Source organism: Tympanuchus pallidicinctus, unplaced genomic scaffold (genome assembly GCF_026119805.1).
Source record: "Tympanuchus pallidicinctus isolate F22 unplaced genomic scaffold, pur_lepc_1.0 scaffold5, whole genome shotgun sequence".
NCBI lineage: Eukaryota > Metazoa > Chordata > Aves > Galliformes > Phasianidae > Tympanuchus > Tympanuchus pallidicinctus.
Genome location: NW_026294769.1, coordinates 68680794 through 68702866, shown reverse-complemented (window position 1 = coordinate 68702866; position 22073 = coordinate 68680794). Strand labels below are relative to the sequence as shown.

The window sequence follows — 22073 nt, the reverse complement described above, 5'->3', positions numbered from 1 at the left end:
CATACACTGTATGCCGGGTCACTTTTGCTTTGCTGTCAGTTTTTTTGACTAAGTGAAATCCCAGTCCTTTCTGTTGAGACTGTGTATGATTGCTGCCTTTGTATCCATAAGACACAATGCTTGGCTTTGTGTTCACAGAAAACATGCCATGTATAACGTACTTCAGATTGACTAATCTCAAGATAGAAGTGTAGGAATTCTTACTCTTTGTGTAGTATTTTTATGCATTACAGTGAGGATCCTTAAAGCTGGAAAGGAAGAGAATTCAGCAACAAGTCCACACAGGATTTTCTACCTATGTTAATAACTCCCTTAGAGGAAATTAGAAGAAATTTAACTGATTTACCTGAGGGAGCACTGCAAAATGCAACTTGGCTTAAATTTGTTAGAGTTTGCTTCCCTGTTAGCAGTGGCAACAGCAGTATGTTATCCAGCAATATATGATGCTGACCATCATTTCCTCAGCTACATCCTTCCTTGTCCTCCCGCCAGGAGATGAGCTTCTGTCTCTACAGGAGACTTCTCTGGGCAACAGACAAACTTATTTTGCTGAGAGCTGACTTGAGAGTTTCTGTTGGTATTGTACTGTACCATGGAGATATGCAAGGCCAGCCACACCGTAGGGTTCTCTGATCTGCAGACTGGATATGAAGCAGGTATTATCAGGCTTTGAAGCTGGTTTTGTAGTGCTCCTTGTTCCCTAGATAGATGATCAAAGTTGTGAAAACGAAGGGTTTGGCAGCAGATCCTGCATTTGCCACTGAGAATTTGGTGCTTTCTCATGAAAGGACCCCAAGGAGTATTTGCTGCTTTTCATCACAAATAGTGGTTTGTTACTTACACCCCAGACATCCAAATACACCTGTACGAAGGAGGCAAACTGTGTGAAGTTTAGTTGGGCAGTAATTTTCTCACCTGCAAGAGGTGTAATTAATACGTTGATTAGGATGAGAGGATATTTGTCCTTATTGGCCCACGGCTCTGTTGACCAGCTCTCTGCTGACCATAAAGGCGACCCAGCGACATGCGCAGAGAGACACCTTTGCAGACAAACCCAGCTGTACAGCAAAGCCTATCCTTTGTTTGCTTTTAATTTATCCACCATGAAGGTCACTTAAGCTGCCTGGGGATCCCTACACCTGAAAAGCCTATATGCAGCACTCTCTTTAGCCATGGGAACTTTTTCCTGCCACTTCAAGCTAGAAAAATCACATTTGCACCTCATTCATTTCCAACTTTCTCACTTGCTTACTTCTTATTTTTGGGCTGTAGAATGAACCGGGCACCCACCATTGGTTACGAATCAGATGTTGGGAGCAAGACCACCCACCACTTTGTTTATCCTGAGAGCTACAGAGAGCTGGCAGAAAACGTGAGCATGATCGTGATCCCCTTCAAAACCCTGGACCTGCGCTGGATTGTCACCGCTCTCACGACAGGCACTATCAACTTGTAAGTAAGGGCAGTACCAAGCAGACAGGCTGAAGGATGGGTGTCTATGAGGGTCTGTGAAGCTCCTCTGTAAGTTAATCAGAAGTGGGGATTTGACAGTGTGGTCTTTTCACTCTTATAGCAGCGTAAGTACAGAATCAGGCGTTTTATAGGTTAGTCATTTACCAGAGGTCTTAGCCACCCACACTATCCTGCTGTGACATTTTGCTGGCCAAATGATCCTCCAACATACATTATCCCACTTGCAGAAGAGGACAAGGAGACAGGGGGGAATCATAGAATCATTTGAGTTGGCAGGGATCACAGAAGGTCATCTAGTCCAACTCCCCTACACTTAACAGGGACACTTGCAGTTAGGTCAAGTTACTCAGAGCCCCACCCAGCTTGATATCCACCACATCTCTGGGCGACCTGTTCTTGTGCTTCACTATCCTTATTGTAAAAGACTTTTTTCCACATCCAGTCTAAATCACTCCTCTTTTAGTTTGAAACCGTTTCCCCCTGTCCTGTCACAACAAACTCTGCTAAAGAGCTGTTCCCTTCCTTTCTATAGCCCTCCTTTAGGTTTTGAAAGGCTGCTTTCAGGTCTCTCTGGAGCCTTCTCTCCTCTAGGATGAACAGCCCCAGCTCTCTCAGCCTGTCCTCATAGATTGCAGAGTGTGCAGAATGCTTGTGTAAGGAAGCAAGAGCAGACACAGACCATGGTGTTTAGACATCCATCCAGAACTTCTTCCCTTGGGCATGTTGATCAGAAGCTCTATGCATTTTACCTGGTCAGAAGACACCCACTTCTCCCCAGTCTTCCCAGGAAGGTCCTGAGGGTTAAACACTTGCAACATTTCTCTGAATAGAGCCATACCCATCTGTAGGAAAGCTGGATCCATGTGAGAGCATTATTTTGCTCTGAGACTTGCTCTCAGGCTGGAGAGCCCCTTCACATTCTCTTGTTTCCTCCGCTCGTTCTCATACTCTCACTCCTTCCCTTCTACCTGCTTCAGAGAGCAAAGCCACCATTTGAACTTTCTGTCTGGTGTTATTTTAATTTCCTGCTGGGAAATTGTCTCCAGTCCAGGTGCTCTGGGACAAATCCATATCAGATTTCAAATGTACAGTGGAGGTCAGACATGTCATGGGATCAGATCTATAGCTAATTGCAGGGCTGAGATCTTAGGGTGTCTTCAGGATGGGTTGCAGCAGAGAAGAGAGATGGAAAATGAAAACTTGGCTATACTTATCAGCTGTTACCTGAGCAGTTTTGGTCCTTTCTAGATTTTTCAGCAGAGGAAGAACAATCCTGCCTCCATTCTCAAGAAAATCAACTCTTCCTCCTTCACTCACAGCTACATGGCTAAGGAAAGATGAAGAGCTGGAAATGGCTCATCCTGCCCTGACTGCTCAATTCAGCTCCCCACTGGCTTGTTCGTGTCCTCCTTTGTCCTGGGATTCAGTGCCTGGGTCTGGCCAGAGATACAGAATCACAGAACCATGGAATGGTTTGGGTTGAAAGGGATCTTAAAGCCTACCCAGTTCCTACCCTCTGCCATGGTCAGGGTTGCCACTCATCACATCAGGCTGCCCAGGGCCCCATCCAACCTGACCTTCAACATCTCCTAGGGTGAGGCATTAACAGCTTCTCTGGGCAGCCTGTACCTCACTATATTGATAATGAAGAATTTCATTCTAACATCTACCCTCATTCAGTTTGAAACCCTTGTCTTGTCACTACATGCCCTTGTAAAATGTCCCTCTTCAGATGTCCTGTAAGCCCCAGTCATCCCCATGGCCACCTCTGGACCCACTCCAAGAGGCCCACGTCCTTCTTGTGCTGGTGGCTCCTGCAGCGCTCCAGATGGAGTCTCATGAGAGCAGAGGTGGGGCCTCACATCCACCCAGAATGGATTTTCAGAGAGAACAAACAAGTAATTGTGCCAAGTGAAGAAGAAGCAAATCTCTCTTCACCTATCTTGGGTCTTTCAGTGGGGAGTAGTGGTGATGCAAGAGGTAGTATTTGGGTTTGGTGTAGATGAAGACAGGGAGTTACCCTGTGCATCCTTGACTAGTTTTTTCCTTCTCCTTTTCCCATTCGTGCCCTGCTCCCCGAATTTGTCTCAGATAACCCTGCTGAACTTCTGCTCAGTTTTGCCACAACATCTTTGCTCTGTCAGTATGAAGGTGTCTCAGGATATCATGGCATGTGGTGACTGACAGCCATACAGAGGAGGCAACATTGTTTTGTGCAGCACTTGTGTGATGGCCTTAAATTAACGCATTTTATCTGGCAATAATGTGCCACAATGATGTTTGTTCTCTCTTTCTTCTTTATGAGTGCTTTCAGATTGAAGTGCATTTTTGGCAGCACTAGAAGTGTGAACAAATTGTATGTTTTTTTCTGGATGCTTGCTAGCAGATTCTCTATTCCGATAAAATGGCTTTTCTTAATCCAGAGAATGAAATATGTGATATTTGTATCAATATCACATGATTGAGGTTATCTGCTGGGTGTAAACTTTTCGATGGGACAAAAAATAGTTTTAATTCTTTTTTAAAATATTTTCCTCTTAGCAAATGCATTTTTTACTTTCTTCACTTTTCATTAGGATTCTCTTAATTAGTAACAAATGTGATTTTGTTTCTTTTTAGCTTTTTCTTGGTCACCAGCAGTTAGTGTGTCCAGTCATAAGTTGTCTCAAAAAAATCCATTTTCAACAGTCATACCTCAGATAAATCAACCCACTTACAGAATCAGCTAAGAAATATCACTGACCTTTTTTGCAAGGCTTAATTCTTTTATTTCGTAAGTTATATTGATTAAAACAAGATTGAAAAACTCTGGCCTGAAGCCTGGATCCAAATCCCATCAGGAAGCAACGGAAGGATTCCAGCTGCTTTCAGTGGCCTTTGAATGAAGCCCCTTGATACATCTTTGTCAAATACATGTCTGTGCTATGAAGAGGAGCTTGCTGGGGGCCAGTCTGTAGAGTCATTGAATCATTAAGATTGTAAAAGAACACTAAGATCATCTAGTCCAACCATCGACCATCATGCGTTGCTGCTAGCATCACCCATCCATGTTTCCATCACTGTCACTGTTCTGTGCCCAAACTGCAAAGCCATCCTATGTTCTGTAGAGTATTTACCTTTCAGAGGTCACAGTGAGTGGGTTGCAGTGAGAGGTAAAAGTTGAGTGAGTCCTAGCCTGGCTGGAACATATAATTGCTTAACTACTAGTCAATAACAGGAATTAGAAATCAGCACATTAAGGGAAAAATATCCCTGCTTAGTAAGTTGCAGGATATATATATTTATAATTAGATTGTATTAATAGGCTTGTAAGCAGCTGGTGTAAATCAGTATGTATTTATCACATGGAAGAAATAACAGTATTTTAAGATTTTTGCCATAGCAGGGCAATTGCATAATTAATTAGTTGGCACATGCTGCATAATAAAACCAGACAATCATAAGCACACAAATCATAACAATACATTAAACGGAATTTTAGACCAATGGTATAAACCTCTGAGGAGGCATTAATCATAATATCAGATATAGTGTGTAAGGAAACTGCTGAGAGTACATTGTGGAAGAGAGAGAGGATCAAATAGGAATAAAACCCATCTGAAATTTGATATTTTGAAAGAGAAGAAGTGTTCAACTCCTTACTGCATGTGTATGGCCGTTATGTGTCTCACACAGGCTGCATAGTGTCAACCAAACTCAGGTTAACAGCATTCATACTCAAAAGAAAAGGTAGGCATCACTGTTGGTTGGGCTTTTATGCAGTGATTTATTTTCTGTGTTCCATTCAAACGAAATAATAAACTCTTAAGGCTCAAATCTGTGAGTTAGCTTGCTCACCTCCCAGCAGCATTACCATAGAATCATGGAATGGCTTGTGTTGGAATGGACCCCCAAGGATCACTACAGGCAGGCAGGCAGGGCCACCAACATCCAGATTATATTATTAATTTACTATTATTATATTATTTTATAATATAATATTTAAATTGTTTATTTTATATTTTATACTTCTTTTCTTTTTACTGTCCAAAATAAAAGCCAGACAGCAGATATTCCTATAATTGATGGCTTACTGATTCTTTCAGATTTCTTCCACTTGATTGATGGACGTCCTATTACAGTGTAGGTCTCTAGGACTGATCTATTTGCTAAAAAATCACAAGCATTCTGGCTGCTCAGCAGCCCAGATTTTATGTAAGTTTAACAGTTGGGGTCTCCATTTGACTTCAAGCACTATGCCAGTACTCTATGCAGTTGTATGAGATTCTTCAGAACTTGGGTATTGCTTCTAAAAAAATGTATCTCATATCAGCAAGACTAACTTATCACATGACAAGAGCTACAGGAGTCTTGAGGGTGGATTAGAGATGTCTGCCAGTATTATCTTGAACACTTGTACTGGACCCGGCCACATGCCTATGAAATAGTCTCCTTGTTTCCTCTACATCACTGTCACCTTTCTGGAAAAGACTGACTGTTTATTCATGTAGTAGTGAGATTTTGTCAACAAGGAAGCCCTTTCTGTCCTCTTAAGCACAGAAAGGTTTGTCAAGCTTGCTTCTCACGATCAAGGTCAGACATGGGAAACAGGTGCAGGGGCAGATTTGCTAACGGCAGACTGAGAAGTCTGCATGGGTGTCCCTTTCTCCATTAGCACTGACAAACTCTGTGCATGTCTATTGTGTCACACCTGCAGGGACTGCAACCCACCTGTCCCCTCTCCTATTACATCGAGCCCAGAGTAGACATCTCAGGTCAGAGTGCCCAAAAGTAGTTCAGGAAAAGAGAACATTGCCATTTTCACCACTGGATTACCAAAAATCACACATAAAATGTTTAGATGATGCTAATGGAAGGCTCTCAACCTCTGTGCAATAAGTATACAGGACGTGTTTTGAGATACGCTCCAATTAAAAGGCCAGTTCAACAAATTTTCTCACTTGACACAACCTTGTTTCATTCAACCTTGGTTAGATTTTTTTTCAGCACTCGTGATGAGCTGTGCAGTCTCAGCATGTGCTGTTCATGGGACACAGAGCAGAAAAGACTTTTTTGTTTCAAGACATGACTCGTGATTACAAGCCAGTCATAAGCTATGATCTGAAAGGTTTACACTGGGGAACTTCTGGCAGCCATCTGCATCCCCCTGGGAGGCAGGGAATAGCCTGGTGGTGAGGGGCTGTGTATTGGGATGCCAGAGTTGCAAATAACTGCAGAAATGAGCTCTGCTACCACCTTCTCTGAAAATAATGCAGCAGCTACTAGTAATAGGAGGGGAAAGGTCTCCCCCTGATGGGGAATTTCTGCCATGAAATTACATGAAACCATGTTACCAGCGTGCAAAAGCTGCAAAAGTAATGGTCCAAGAATTAGAAGTCATGATCTCTGTGTCATAGTAACTGTGTAGTAATATGCTCCACCTTGATGTTCCAGTGTCAATAATTACCTTGAAAATTAAAAAAAAAGTAATGCCTTTCTATAAGCCTTGCTTCAATAAAAGCTCAGATTATTTTTTTTCATGCTCTATTACTTAATTGCGGCCTCATTTTCCAACCACTTTCTGAACTTGTTACTTTCAAATTATTTGAATGTATTACTTGATGTGAAGTACATTCATTCTCCCTTTGGAAATACATTTTTTTATGTTGTGCTGAGTTTTCACTAACGTTGGTTGTTGTTGCTTTTGGTTTTTTTTTCTTTTACCAGCACATATGTTCCTGTTCCACGGAAGATCAAAGTCAAAAAGGAAAAGGTGAGCAGTGCTCATTTGTTAATTTGTTCTGCTGGTCCATCTGTAGATCATTTGCCTCTTCAGGAGACTGCAAGAATCCAAGAAAGTCTTTAACATCCATGAAAGTAGTGACCAAAATACACTCTTTTTATAAGACTTAGATAAAAGTTTTAGTTCCTTCGTGCTGTTTAGGGATTATGCACTAAATAGTGATCAGCAAACTGACTTTTTTTCCCAAGTACGCTGTGATTTAACAGACCCTATTGCTGGGGGCAGGATTTCCAATGGAGCAAGATGACTGTTCCCATGCTGGACCTTTAGCCATCATGCACAGTCTGTTGTTGTAGCTGTATGATCTGAGGACATAAGCAAGGCAGGCTGTGTAAAGGGAAGTTAAAGACATTTCATCTTCCACAGACTTTCCAACAACATGGAAGTCTTGTTCCAGCAACTTTTGAAGAAGCTGGTTTTCAGAGAAGCTTAGAGCTCTCAGTCTCTCAAGGAGTGGCACAGTATGTTGTCAGTCCCAGAGGATTACGATCACAAATCAGAGTGCATCCTTCATTCACCAGATTGGGTTTTGCCAAGGATTTCAGATGAGGCCTTTAGCCACTATCAGTTTGTATCACTCTACTTCAACTGTGGACCTATGTGGGGTATTAAATAATCACTCAGCTCACTTCTACCTGTGGTGATGGACACATTAACTTCTGCAAAACCCTTGTGAGTTAGACTGTGGCAGGTTGTCAAAGCAGTGTCACAACTGTGTAGCACCAGCCTAGCCCTGGGCTGGGGATATTCAGGAGCTTCCCAAACGAGAGAGACAAGAAGTATGTATTTCCTATCACAATGTGTGAACCTAAGCACCATTTGAGAAGCAATTACACACAGATAAAATATCAGCAATTAACCCCTGACTTTGTAAAAGAAAAAGCCCTGCAGCTAACCAGATAGCAGTGAAACACTGTCACTCTAATTCCAAACGCAGCATGGAGGGAAAAGCCTCTCTTTTCCTGATTCAGTACAAGAAGGTTGAAAACAAGGGCTCCCACCAGTCTTTGGAGTCACTGTTTCTCCAGCAAATCATACATCAGACTGTTATCTCCTGGGGAAATTATGGGGTCATCTAATGGAAACAATCATTTAGAACTGATGTATGATTTGCTGGAGAAAAAAAAAGAAGAAAAAGAAATAGAAGAACATAGAAAAATAATTTGTTTGGGAAACAGGAGAAATGCAGCTGATGCTTCCTGATAGGATTCCTGATAGTTTATACCTACCCTTGGGTTTGCTTTGACCTATAAATATAGACACCAAGACACGGTTGCCATACATTGCAGAAGATATGGATGCTGATACTGCCCCCAAATACAGCATGTAATCTTACATTTTCTTTGAAAAGGCCTCAGACTCCCCAGAGCTCTCCTGCAGTATGGCAGGATGCTGCAGGGAGAGCTGAATGCCTGATTTTCTTGCACAGAATCACACCCATTGGTTTCAGGAGGAATTACTTGGGCTTTATGTTAGTGTGATCAAGTGGGATACTGAGTCTGACAAAGGAGTAGATATGCACAATTGCACATAGAAAATATGGATTATGCTTAACTATGGGACTTTATGTTTCCCTTTCACTTGTTGTATGGGAACTGCTGAATCACGGCCAGAACTTGTAATTGATCACCTGAGGCAAGCAATGAGTCAGCCCTGGGAGCACAGGTGAAGGCAGTTCACCTGTGCTGCTGGAAGGGGTGGAGCCTGGCTGCACCTCTCCTAGACCTATTTAAGAGCTGACTACCAGGGGAAGGATCTCTTCTGGAGATCCACTCCACTGGAATTTCCTAAGTGAGCCCAGGATATGGGTAAGCAACCTTATCTTTTCTGTTTTCTGCTTTGGTGTAATAACTATGTAGCCAAGCTCTCTACTATAATATAACATCTGTATATTCATTGATTGTATATTTGTCCTAAAAGATTACTTATTATCCTTTTCTTTCCTACCCTGGTGTCATTATAGGGATGAAATGCTACAGTTTGTTTTGTTGTTTTTTCCCCCCCTCCCCCAAGGTGTTTTAGTAATGAATCTCTCTCTCCAATTTTGCCTAGATCCTGATTTACAATCCATCTTTTATCAAATACGTCTATGAAAACTGGCTTCAGAATCATGGGAGATACCCTTCCACAGGCCTTCTTTCTGTGATATTTGCACTCCATGTATGCGATGAGGTAAAGTCTGGCTGCATGTGGATGTATAGGTTTTAAATAAGATGTACCACACTGAGGTGCCAAAATCATGCCCTGACCTTTATTTGCCACCTTCTGTGCCTTTTGCTTCTTCAGATAGATTCAAAGTCCTCAGTAACATTCAGATGTGCTTAGATGACCAGTTGCTGTTTCTTTTAATGGTAGAATCATAGAATCACAAGATTAGAAAGGACCTACAAGATCATCTAGTCCAACCATCTACCCATTACCATTGCTACCCCGAGCCACTGAACCATATCTTGTAGCTCCTCATCCAGACACCTCTTGAATACTGCTAGGGATGGCAACTCCACCACCTCCCTGGACAGCCATTCTATTGTCTGACCACTCTGAGAGAAACAGTTCTTCCTTATGCCTAAGACTGATAGGGTTTAAAATGCCTTTCAGAGAAATTTAACTGAGCATAAAAGATGGTAGTCCATTTGGAATTAAAAGATGTGTAAATATGGATTGTATCTACATCTACAATTAGTTGTGTATCCATCTCATCAGTGGAAGTCCAGAGTATATTGTCTGACTTCAGGCACCTGCAGATGTTGGCAGTGCCCTGAATATGCCCTGTACCTCCAGATGACAGTTCAGAAGAGTGGGAGTCTCTTGGTCCTGTGTGATATCTGCCCTTCTTGAGTAGATGTCAAGTACTCAAGAACATCTCAAGTAGCACTTATGTTTGGGCAATTGCACTGAGGTCTTAACTATTTAGTCCGTGGAGTCAAGAGGCAGACCAACCATTTAGTAATACATCTGGGGAGCAGGATTGCTCCCTGAGCTCAAGGATTGCTGCCTAGTTCTCCAAGTGCTCAAGCACACCCATTTAGATATCTGAATCTTAAACATAATCCCAGTGGAGTAATTTTATTTACCAACTCCTACATAATCAGTTTGGAAAATACAAATTACTTATTTTCAAATCCTTTTCTGTTCCCAGGCTTGTGAATTTGAACAGTAAATGCCTCTATTCCATGAGTATGAGGGAATTTCCTTGATTGGGTAATGTGAGGTGATGCAAGTATGAGCTTGGTAGCAAAAGGGGAAGAGAAGAAGAAGAAGAAGAAAAAAAACCACCAGTGCTGTCAAAATCATTGGTCTAGACACAGCTCTGCTGATCGAAGAGAGCTTGTGTCTCAGTCTTTATTGTTTGGAGGGATGTTGACAGTATGCTGACAATAATACTCCTAATGATACTGGCAGAAACTGTACCATGGCAAGGCAGATAGGATGGGCAGGTTGGGTGGATATTGGTTTCTGTCAAGTAGGCAATGAGCAAACTCATTTTAGATAAGATTTTAACTTATGACCAGAGGAGACATGCATAGCCACTGATGAGTGAGCAGCTGGGAGAGGAGAGGCCACAGGAGTATACACAAACAAAAAGCATAATGCCCATCTGACTCTGGATCAGAAGTGACTGCGGGGCAGACGCTTTGCAGAGGATTTTATTTGGAAGACAAGGACAAACTGAAGACTTTTCTACTCTTTTCTACTCTCAGCACAGCTTAGGGTGTAATGAGCATGGATTAGACCATGGGCCATTATCCTGTGGTGGCACCATCTCAGTCAGTAGAACAACTTGGTATAGCAAAGAGGTCCTCAGGTGGTGATGTCTATAGATGTACTGATAACCAAGAAAAAGCTTTCAATATTTCAGATGAACCAGTTGCTTTCCATGCCATATCACTAGTTCTTTTATTTCCTAGGTGAATGTGTATGGTTTTGGAGCAGACAGCAGAGGACACTGGCATCACTACTGGGAAAACAACGCTTCAGCTGGGGCTTTCCGACAGACAGGTGTCCATGATGGGGATTTTGAGTTCAATGTAACTTTGACTCTTGCCTCCATTGAAAAAATTAAATTTTTCAAGGGCAGATGACCCTAGCCACAGGGACAAGTAGGGGCTGCAATTTCCAACATGCAGCAGCACAAAGCTCAGTGAAGATGATCTGGATGTCAGCCAGGTTTGAAGGTGTGAATCTGGAATGGATTCGGAGTGTCACACTGCTGCAATGCTCACCACAGGGAGCTCAGCTGAGGACCAGCTTCAATGCTGCACTTGACTTGCTATCTATAGATAGTTGGGAACAACCAGCTGGGAATAAATGACATCCTGACTCACTCCTTAGGCTCTACAGATTGATTCCTGAATTACTGGTGAAAGATCTACCTGTTGCAATTTGGGGAAGCTTGGGCGCAGGAACTGCTGTTTGTATGTCCGTTCTTTCCTTGAGTAAAGCAAGAAATCCTTGAAGAACATGGGAAATGTGTTCTAGGATTTGACACCTACAGTAGCTCTGAACATCATAGTAAGAATTACCTCAAAGTAATGAATTCAGTTCTGCTGTTAATCTTTTCAAATTCTCTTCTGTTTCCTCTTTTACTTCTGGTTTTATGCACTATAAAGCAAAAACGTGATGAAGTTGCCTGGAGTAGTAACTGTTTCTACCATAGCCACATTTTGCATTGATGGCATCTAGGAAATGCAGATCAAATCACCTATGATCATATCTTATTTATTATTGCTTCCTATACAGCCATAGTAAGAAAGAAAAAAAAAAAAAAGAATATTGAAAGCTCCAGAAAAAAAGAATAAAAATAAAAGAAAATTAAGGCCTTTTTAGCCTGTTTAACTGTCTTGTTTAGTTACACATAACTTTTTAATTTTTTTGTGAAAATTACTCCAAAATGCTTATTTTTATTTAATCAGTTTAAGGTGGAAAGTGGACTGTTTTCTCTTTCAGTCGTTTACATGTGCCTTTTATATTGTGCAAAGATTTGATTTTTTTTTTAATGGTGACAAACGGTATTTTTTTTTCTTTTGTTTTTTTTTTTAATAAAGGGGAGGGAAATTAACCAAAGTGTAGCCTCCAAGTGGTATACTTTTGTAGTTGAAACTAAGAATAATATCTCCTATATTGTACTTAAGCATACACAAACAAGGCTAATTTTTAAAGGTAGCTTTTACCTTTTTTATGGGAAAATATCCAAATGTTCCAAGGAATCTTTTCCTCTTATTTTTTTACAAATTTAGAGAGTGCAGAAATGCAAGTGATAGCATGGGTTGGAATATAAGATAGTGACACAGTAGTGATGAATCCCTTGCACAGTGGCAACATCTATGAAGACATGATCTACGCAAACTGATCCTACGGTGTAAACCAGACTTCATGTGCGTTGCTCAGGAGTGAATGCATTATTGGCAGAGCTTAAGGAGAGGAGGGAAGTGACAGTGGTGATTTTACATCTGCAGATTTGTCTGGATTCAGAGAATGAAGTTCAGGTTCTCAAGAGTGGAGAACTGTGGGTTTTGCTTCCCAAAATAATGAAAATAGAACTTGCGGATTGTTGACCAATTTTCAGCTCTGCTGAAACCAATGGAGTTCTTGCCACAGACTTCAATGGACTTCAGATTGGGCCTGGAAAAAAAAAGTGTCTTTCATTTCTAATGGATTACAGTGTTTGGGATTTGAGGTAATTCAGAAATTGTATCTAAACGACCTGTCTTTCGTGCACCAGTTGCCACCGCATGTCCTAGTGGATAGGTGTTTTGGTGTGAGCTCAGTGAAAGCCTAGCCCTGCCACTGGTGATGTGCTTCAGTCCAAGATTTGTCCCCCCAGCCGGCTCTTAATAGTGTGCTCCCCTCCAAGGCAGCAGTTCATGGCATAATGACACAGTCAGATGGAATATACGTGTTTCACCAAGATGAACTCCTTTACCCACATGACTATTACTGGGCTTAAAGCATGAAAGGAGCCGTAGATGCCAAACAAGGAACTAAACTGTCTTTGTTGTACACATATAACTCTTCAGTTTAGCAATAGGGAAAGGGCTGGATTTTCAAATCTTCATTATGAGACCAGTTCATGATCCTTATGTCAAGAAGTCCTCTCCCAGCATGTTGGCCATCACAACTACTCAGCTGCGTGTCACAGGTGGAGCAAATTCAACATGCTTAATGTTTCTACCTGAATCTTGTTTATTTTAATAATTTCCACTATTTAAATTGTTAATATGCTTCTGGAAAGATGTCACACTAATATTAGTCAAGCAAAGAAACTTTAAGAGGAAAAAATTCCTATGGAAGACTCCAACATTATCTTTACCCTCTGACTGGATTCTGGAGATTATTTTTAAATCATCAGTTTGAAATATTACAATTTATTTTCACACTGTTTTCTTCTCTCAGATGTCAGTAATGGGAACATTTCATTACTATTCCAGTCATTTTCAGAAAGGTATGGAAGAGAGTTGTGGCTTGGTACTATTTCCCATTGATTATTTTACTACAAGTGGCAGCTTGCAGTCAAGAAAAGTGATATAAAAAAAAAAATCAGCTATCTTCTAGCCCGTATTATTTTAAAAAGTTTCCTGTTGCTGCTCAATTAAATTTCCAACTTTTCCCTGGATATTCTGCTTCTGACAGCACATACAAAGCTCTTGGCTCGTACTGTTCTGGATAGGTTTAAAGTCTTCATGTGACAACCTGCAATTTGCATTTTTCTTGCCAACTGCCGGTAGTAATATGTACCACTGAGGTCCATTTTTCAGAGCAGGAGGAGAGTAGAGGGTGGACCTTACAAGCTGTAGGATGAAGGACAATTCGCACCATTGCATTTCTGTTCCAGAGGAACTTTCTGTCAAATCCTGTATGTGACTGACTGCTCTTCAAATGCCTTTGGAATAAAGAGGTACCAACAGATGATGCTGGAAGAAGAATTCATTCCCACTGTCAATGGAAGACTGTCTGTCTTCCTGCTATAAATTTTCTAGTTTTATTTTGTTTAAAAGAAGAAGTTGCTAAATCAACATATGAAGACATCAAACTCTTGAACTGTGTTTACCACCCCTGAAAATTCTCTGAAGCACTCCTTGAGTGTGTTGTGTTCTTAACCAAAGCCAAATGTCTTGAGCACTTTGTTTCTCTCATGAACACATTTTCTTCCAACTTTTTCTGGCTACATAATTGAATCCGATAATCATTTTCTTGTTGTTTTGTTTCGTTTGCTGTGTTGGTGGGCAGTCTCAATCATTCTTTGATGTTCTATTTATTTAATTTTTCAGTATGATATGAATCAAAATAAATTTTTTACTGTTATCAAGTCAAAGGTGTTTTTCTCTGTCTGTACTTTTATCTTTTCCCCACAGTATTTCCATTAGTTCCTAGGACCTCCTCTGACCTGTAACAGTGCAAGATGGAAGCATTCCATCTTCTCATGATGCAGTTTTCTTCTCCCATGAAGAAAACTGCTACAGTCATGATGTTTGCAAATCATTTCTCACTCCCAGAGTAAAGTTGAAAACAGCAAAACTTCAAGGTTTTGAATTGAAGGTTCCCACATTCTTCAGCAAGTTTAGCATTCTGAATCCTAAATTCCCCTAAATGGCTTCCTAATGTGCAAGAAGCTGCATTTGGGTCTCCCACACTGACCTGTAGGTAAAGCTCACTTCTCAATCTCCTTTAGGTATCTCTAGGTCTTACATCCACCTGATCCCAGTCCTTCAGTAACTCAATAATTCCCTGATTCCTCCTCTCCATCTGTCCTCACAGTCACTCACAGAATAGGCTGTTCCTTAGCAGAAGGTCTTACAGCCATCAAATGATAACTAGGCTCCCAACCTGTGATAGCAAAATCCCTTGCCTGTGGCTCTTACTTAGCTTGGCCTCACACCATGCTAAAGGTTGATGCTGCTGAGGGAAGTTAATGAGATTAGAGGTTCTCTATTGGACAGCCTCTAAGCCCACACGAAACCTACCAACACCAGCATAAAGTTTCTGGAATTTTAACTCTAAATGCTTCTTTATGTCACCGTTACTCAAACTTTAAAGCTGTTGGGAGCTTTTAAGCAAAAAACTGCAATGGTAAAGCAGTTGTCAGTGTGGCTAGTCTTGTCTTTCAGGAGCATCTTGAAAATTAATGTATCTATCTAGCCTGCTGAAAAGGAGAACAGTCCCACCATTAACTAACCAAATGTGTGAGGTGGGGTCTCACAACCAGTGCAGACCTCTCTCCAAACACATAGGCATAGCATACCCGAACGTGTAGGGATGTGCCTTTGGTCTGTTGGAGTCCACAATTAGGTGGAAGGATCTGCTCGTGCATTTGGCACCATATTAATGCCTGCTTCTGAATACCACATTGTTCTTAACGGATTTCATTTGTGCTTGGGTTTTGCTGGCACCAAAATTACTCTGAAGGGTAGAAGGAGGTGCCATCAGAGAATGACAGAATTGTAAGGATTGATGAGATCCCTTCTTAGTCTTCTCCGGTCTGAACAGTCCCAGGTCTCAGCCTTCCTCCTCTGTCATACTTAGCAAGGCAAAATAAAATGAGGACAGCTTGCCATTCAAAACCATGCTTCATGTCCACTCACAAGAAGTACACTGAAATGCAGATTCCATGCCTAAAGTGATTTTGTCTTAAGTATATTTAAGTATATTTATCTTAAGTATATAATCTAAAGACTCCAGGGAACAGTAAGGTATGTAGCAGCAACAAGAGCAACATCTAGACAGATGGACCAACTACAGGAGTTGGACAAAGGCTTTTGTTTATACAATCAACTGAAAAAACAGCTACCCGCAAAGGCAAAATATGGCTTCAGTTCATGGCATGGATTTCTCTGATGGCTCCCACTGAGGACAGCAATTAAAGCAAACCAATAAAAAGAAGGAGGACTCTCTTGCCACCTTTAAAATCTGTTCTCACTTGTCTCTCCTGCACTTTCAGTGAGCAGATCTCATTGTTTTCTTATCTTCAGGCAGTGTGAAATAAAACACGTTTCCCTCAGTGGAAAGTTCTCCAAGGTTAGGTTATTTTATGAGGAGGTAAATGTCAATGGTTTAATTTTCTCCTATCGGAAATGTTGCACGTTGTTTTACTCCTTAGTTTCTAAGGCAACATTTGGCTGGCAGATTATAAATATATTCATATAGGAATTTGGCTGGACCTGTGACACTGACACTCCTACTAAGACGTAACATTTCCTAGACCTGTTACTTCTTCCACATGATCAAATATTCCAGTGTCACATAGCAGGCCCATAGCTGTGCTGTCAGCTGCCTCCCTGTCCACCCAGACACTAAATCAGCAAGAAAATCATCCTGCCCTATGCCACCAACGCTCACAGTGTTCCTCCTGTGAAGTCCAAGCCAAGTGCCAACATCAAGGAACACTTAAAGCAGCTTCTCCCCATCTATTTTCGTTGTGTTCTGATCCTGTTTCTCCTTTGGGTGCTGGAAGACTTGTTAGAATGCATCCTCGTGCTCAGGCATCAGAGGGTGTGTATGGGTGAGCAAGGGCCCCAGGAGGCTGATGAAGCACTGAGTTTCTGGCTGTGGAATCACAGTCATGGGAGTGGCTGATGACCAGTGGTTCATCATTGGGGATTTTGGAGAGTTGTCTGGCTGACAGACCATGTCATTGAGGGTTTAATTTGAATAGGTAGACAGGGAAATAGAAATAAACGGAAGGTCAATAAATAAAATCAGCAGAACCTCAGAAAACCTTCAGAAACAAAATGTTTTAACCATTTGTTTTGGTCAGTCAAAGTTGGTAGGCCAGGAGAGAATTAGACTGCTCATGGCTTTTGGGCAGTGCGTGTTGTTGGAGGTTGACCGTGGGTAGCAGCCAAGCATCCACACATCTGCTCCCTCCTACCAGTGAGATGCATGCGAGAACAGAAAGAGCAAAAGAGAGAAAACTCATGGGCTATGATTAAAGTTTAATTTGTTAAAAGAAGCAGAAATCCAAGCCATGCAAAGGTGGTCACTCAGCATCTCATGCCAGCAGACCAATACCCAGCCAGTGTCCAAGCAACAGCCACCTCAGAAGACAACCCTCCATCTCAGCTTATTGCTGAGGTTGATATTATATGGGATGGAATAACTACTGGCCTGCCCTGGCTGTGTCCCCTCCCAACTCAGCCTCCTCGCTGAGAGGCACAGCAAGAAACAGAAAAGGCTTTGATGCCATGCAAGCACTGTTCAGCAGCAGCCAAAACACTGGTGCTCTATCAACACTCATAGCCATGAATGCATAGCACAGCACTATATAAGCTGCTATGAACAAAGTTGACTCCAACCCAATCAAGCCTTAAGGTTAAAATGGACTCAAGGGTTGTAAAGACCTTTCCAGAAGCCTGAGAGAAGGTATTATTGATAACACGTGAGAGAAACCAAGTCAAAACTGCATCAAGCTAACTCAATTACAACTTATTCCTAATTACTTATCCCACAGATCACCCGCTGGAATCAGGTGAAATAACTGCTCATCACTAACAGGAATGACATGATCCAAACCGGAAAGAACTGGGAGTTTCATCAGGAGGAGTGCAACCAGGAGCACTTTGTATGCTCTTGCTGAAGTGCTTCTGAAGTTGCAGTGAAATCACTGGTGGCAATTTAATTCTTGTTGAGAGTTTGAGCTTGAGCTTGTGAGAACTGGAATAATTTTTAAACCATCATTTCCAAAAGCTATGGGCAAGAAGAAATCACTGTTCAATGTGACTGTGTGTGTGGTGTTTCCTTCCCTCCCTGCACTGGTGCAACCTCCTCCATAAAAGCATGTGCCACTGCAGCAGTGATAGCATACCCCACAGATGCAATTCCTCAAGAACCAAAGGAATTCACAGCTGGTTGCAAGCCTGGCCCATAGCTGCATGACTTCATAGAAGCGGGGAGACACAACGGCATAAGTTAATAAAGACAGAATGTTGTCTTTATTTCCTATCATAAACAAAGGAATGGGAAACATGAGCAAGCACTCATGCAGGTTAATGAGTTTCTGAGCAGTGAAATGTGATTAACTCATTTCAGTCAGAGACAGAGGTCTCAGCACCTCATTAGCTCTTTCATTAACAGTTACAGCTAATATCTGATTAGCATCTCAGTTTAGCCTGTAATGAGTTCTCCATCTTAATGAGGAAGGAGTTTTCCACTGGGTGATGGTGAAAGGAAAAGACAGGAAAGGAGCCCTCTCCTTGCTGTGCTAAGGAGACACCCTGACATCATCTTCACTAGTCCATCTGTTCTCCCTTTGCCCTTGTCACTGTCCATACACTGACAGAGACGTGTGTATGATGTGCCAAGAGCAAGCCCAAGGGAGAAGACCCAGTTCTGGCACCTGTAGAAGAAATCAGCCGAAGTCAGAACAGTCAGGACAGTTCAGGAGGTACTATCTTCCTCCTTGGCTAAATGGAGGCAGTAAGTGACCAGAGGTGTACAAAGAAGGCAGAAGAAAAATTGGGTAAAGATATGAAGCTACAGCTGCTTTCCTATGGAGAGTTCCACACCACGCAGCGATTTGTTTTCCAGTAAATTATTTTATTTCCCCACTAGAGAGTGCTATTTTTCCATTCCCAGGAGAAGTAGAGTGGCTTCTAGAGAGCTAAGCTCGTTCGTAGCATCGAGGCTGTGATTCATTTACTAGATCTTTCTTTTTAGTCTGCGGTGTCTCTGAGAACTGAATGCAGGAGCACGCTGGCAATGAAAGGGACTGGGGAATGCTACAGGCAGGAGTCCTGCAAGGCTCCACACTGTGAGGGTTCACATCAGTGCAGTTGTCTGTGCAGTTTTTCTTTTATGCTCTGAGAGGAGACAACGCACCCAATTATGCATTTGTTGTCTTTAGAAATGATCGTCACTGCAAAAAAAGGAAATTATTTTGCCTTTCAAATTTAATTTCCTGACCACAGGCAAATATTTGGCATTCCTGGTGTTGTAGCAATGCTCAAATCTTTTTAATTGGAGATCTAAAAGACTTTATTTATAGCAGATAACTGCAGACATAAGGGCAGCTTGCTTGTTTCTAACAAGGCTTGTATGCTATGCTACCAATATAATCAACTTGTGCGGTTTGGGATCTTTTTGTTCCCAGGCACAGTAGCCACATGTTAAATGAGAGGCAAATATATTGCAAAAAGCAATCAATGTCACAAATTAATTAGCTGGGTTCAGTGAAAGCAGAAATCCTATCTGGCCCTAGCTGTGCCCTAAAGCCAAGGGATCAGGGAGCACTGGGGGGAGCAGCATGGCCCACTTGGCAGAGCACCCACAAGGACCCGGCACTCCTGGCTCCTGCCTCGGGTTCACCGATGGCTCTGCTGGTGACCACACTAATTCCCATTGGTGTCTGTCTGTGCAGATGTAAAAGCATCTATCCTGGGATGGCACTTGTTGGGGCATGCTGGCATCACTCATTCTGCCCCTTGCTAGTGTATGGAGCTGTGTCCTATCCACCTTCTAGGAGGGGATAGTTGTGCCAATCCCAAGAGACCCACAGAACAGTAACTTACTGCAGCATTCAGAGACGCAGGTGCCTCATTTCCAGAAGTTTTCAAGGCCAGGTTGCGTGGGGCCGTGAGCAACCTGATGGACTGAGAGATGCCTGTGGCAGAGTTGGGCTAGATGATGTTTAAGGGTTCTTTCTAATGCAAACCACTCTCTGATTACAATGTGATACAAAGTTCACCAGCCTGACTTGCAGATGATCCGGTCACTGTTGCCTGTTGTTGGACATTAGGACATGAGAGTAAACTTCCTCACTAGGAGGATGAGAAGGATCAAACAGAAAATTGATGGGATATCTGTTGCTGGAAAGCTGGATAGACAAAACCATGACTGGTCTGATGCAGCACTGGGGCTTGCCATTGAGATTAGAGATCTTCAGGGAATGCTTCCAGTCTATGCTTCTAGGAAATTCTCGTGAGCATGCAGAATTTTTCTCTTAATTTGCAAGACTAAGTCTGTATTTGGATAGGTTGCCTGTCCAAGGATGGGATAGCTTTGTTGAACCAAAGATACCAAGAGTTTTGAACAGAAGATAAAAACTTTTCCCTAAACAAACCAAGCTCATCAGCTTTGCATACCTGTGTAGGGATGGATACCTATTAGTGTAAGGATGGATGCAATACATTATTAGCTGGTGATCTCAGCAGGTGGACAACAGCTCCTTTTCTCAGAGGTCAAAGCAATCACATCCATTTACACCATCCAAAAGCAATACATTACCTTTTTTTTTATTTTTTTTATTTTTATTTTTTGTCATTGTCTGAACTCTATAAATTTAACTTTCTGAATGTTAATTTGTGGATTAATGGAAATGCCATTTCTGGAAGTACCATGCCCTGGCATCCTCTCCATTCATCCCTTTGAGGTTGTCTTTTATCCTGCCTCTGTATATTGCTTAGCACGGGAGGAGATGGGGATGATCAGTTTTGATCTGTTCAAGCATCCAGCAAAGCCTGTCTGCCAGTTAAACATTTTGCTGACTCTTAACATGTTCCCAAAATTTGTATTGTTTACATGTTGTGCAGCAGGGCAACGGGTTGTCTATAATATGATAGATGAAAAAATTATTTTCCTTCTCATTGTTAAAGTAGGTGTGTCCTAGATTTTCTGTAATACAGACACGTGCAAAGACATATATATGCATTTATGCAATGTCTGATGTATACTTATCCTTCATTAGTTTTTTTTGTTTGTTTTTAATATGTTGTCCCAATCTTGGTTTTCACCCATAATTTTAGGATTTTGGAAGATTTTTTAAAGCTAGAAGAAAATATCAAATATCTGCTTTTACAACAGGATAAAATGCACTCAGGCAAAGAGAAAATTTTCCTTGGGAAAATTAATCATTTCTAAGGTCTTATTCCCTTTTGAATAAGGGAATTGAATCCTCATTTGTGAAGGAGAAGTGCAGAAGGCTGCTTTAAGCACAAGCTTCACAGATTTCACGCTACAATAAGTCACTCCTGCTCTGTAGAGCAGGCATTAAAAATTATCCAAAAGACATTTCTAAATCTTACCTTGGCTGGACTGTGTCCTTCTCACAGTTACAGATTCTTAGAGCTGATATAACATGTGAATACTTTGCCTTCAGGAAGCAATCACCCTGCAATTCAAGCCTTTCTATTGAAAATTCGTATCAACATCTCCAGTGACATCAGGCTAAAGCTGCTTATGTGAACTTGGCCTGATCCTGTGTTGGCCTGAATTAATTTTAGAACACGGCACGGAGACTGCTGCAGTCTCTTGGAAATCTTTGCATTTTCTGTAGTGTGTTTGGATTAGCACCGAAGGGTTTGTGCCAGCAAACAGAACAGTTCACAGAATTCCTCTGGCACTGGTACAGTCAGTGCCACACACCAATACTGCCTGGTGGGAACAGTCCCTGGGAAGTGCTATGATGGGACAAGGAGAAATGGTTTCAAACTGAAAGAGGGGAGATTTTAATTAGAGATGAGGAAAAGGTTTTTACAATAAAGGTGGTGAGGCACTGGAACAGCTTGCCCGGAGATGTGGTGGATGCCCCATCCCTGGGGATATTCAAGATCAGGCTGGTTGGAGCTGTGAGCAACCTGCTATAGCTGTAGGTGTTCCTGTTCATTGCAGGAGAGTTGGACTAGATGACCTTTTGTGATACCTTCCAACTCAAATGATTCTAAGATCTCATGATTCTATGCCTGGACACAGTGCTGGTTGTCCCCTGCCAGAACTGACTGAACAACAGGAGCAGATGTGGGACAGAGCCTTAGTGTATGCTTTGTTTTGTTTATAAGTATGGGCCCAACACAGTCAAACACTGAGCAATGGAAAAGGCTACTCTGTAGCA

The 22073-nt window shown here is 41.8% G+C and overlaps 1 protein-coding gene across 2 annotated transcripts in view; it reads left to right on the top strand.

Moving 5' to 3' along the window:
* ST3GAL1 (ST3 beta-galactoside alpha-2,3-sialyltransferase 1) overlaps nucleotides 1–12279 on the top strand; it is a 70714-nt gene extending 58435 nt beyond the window's left edge. For both annotated transcript variants that reach the window (XM_052703600.1, XM_052703601.1), the window contains exons 4-7: nucleotides 1273–1452; nucleotides 7180–7225; nucleotides 9308–9427; nucleotides 11164–12279. In XM_052703600.1, the coding sequence (XP_052559560.1) occupies nucleotides 1273–1452; nucleotides 7180–7225; nucleotides 9308–9427; nucleotides 11164–11337 (520 nt within the window). In that variant the 3' untranslated portion in view covers nucleotides 11338–12279. The remainder of the gene's footprint in view (nucleotides 1–1272; nucleotides 1453–7179; nucleotides 7226–9307; nucleotides 9428–11163) is intronic.
* The last annotated feature ends 9794 nt before the right edge of the window (nucleotides 12280–22073 follow it).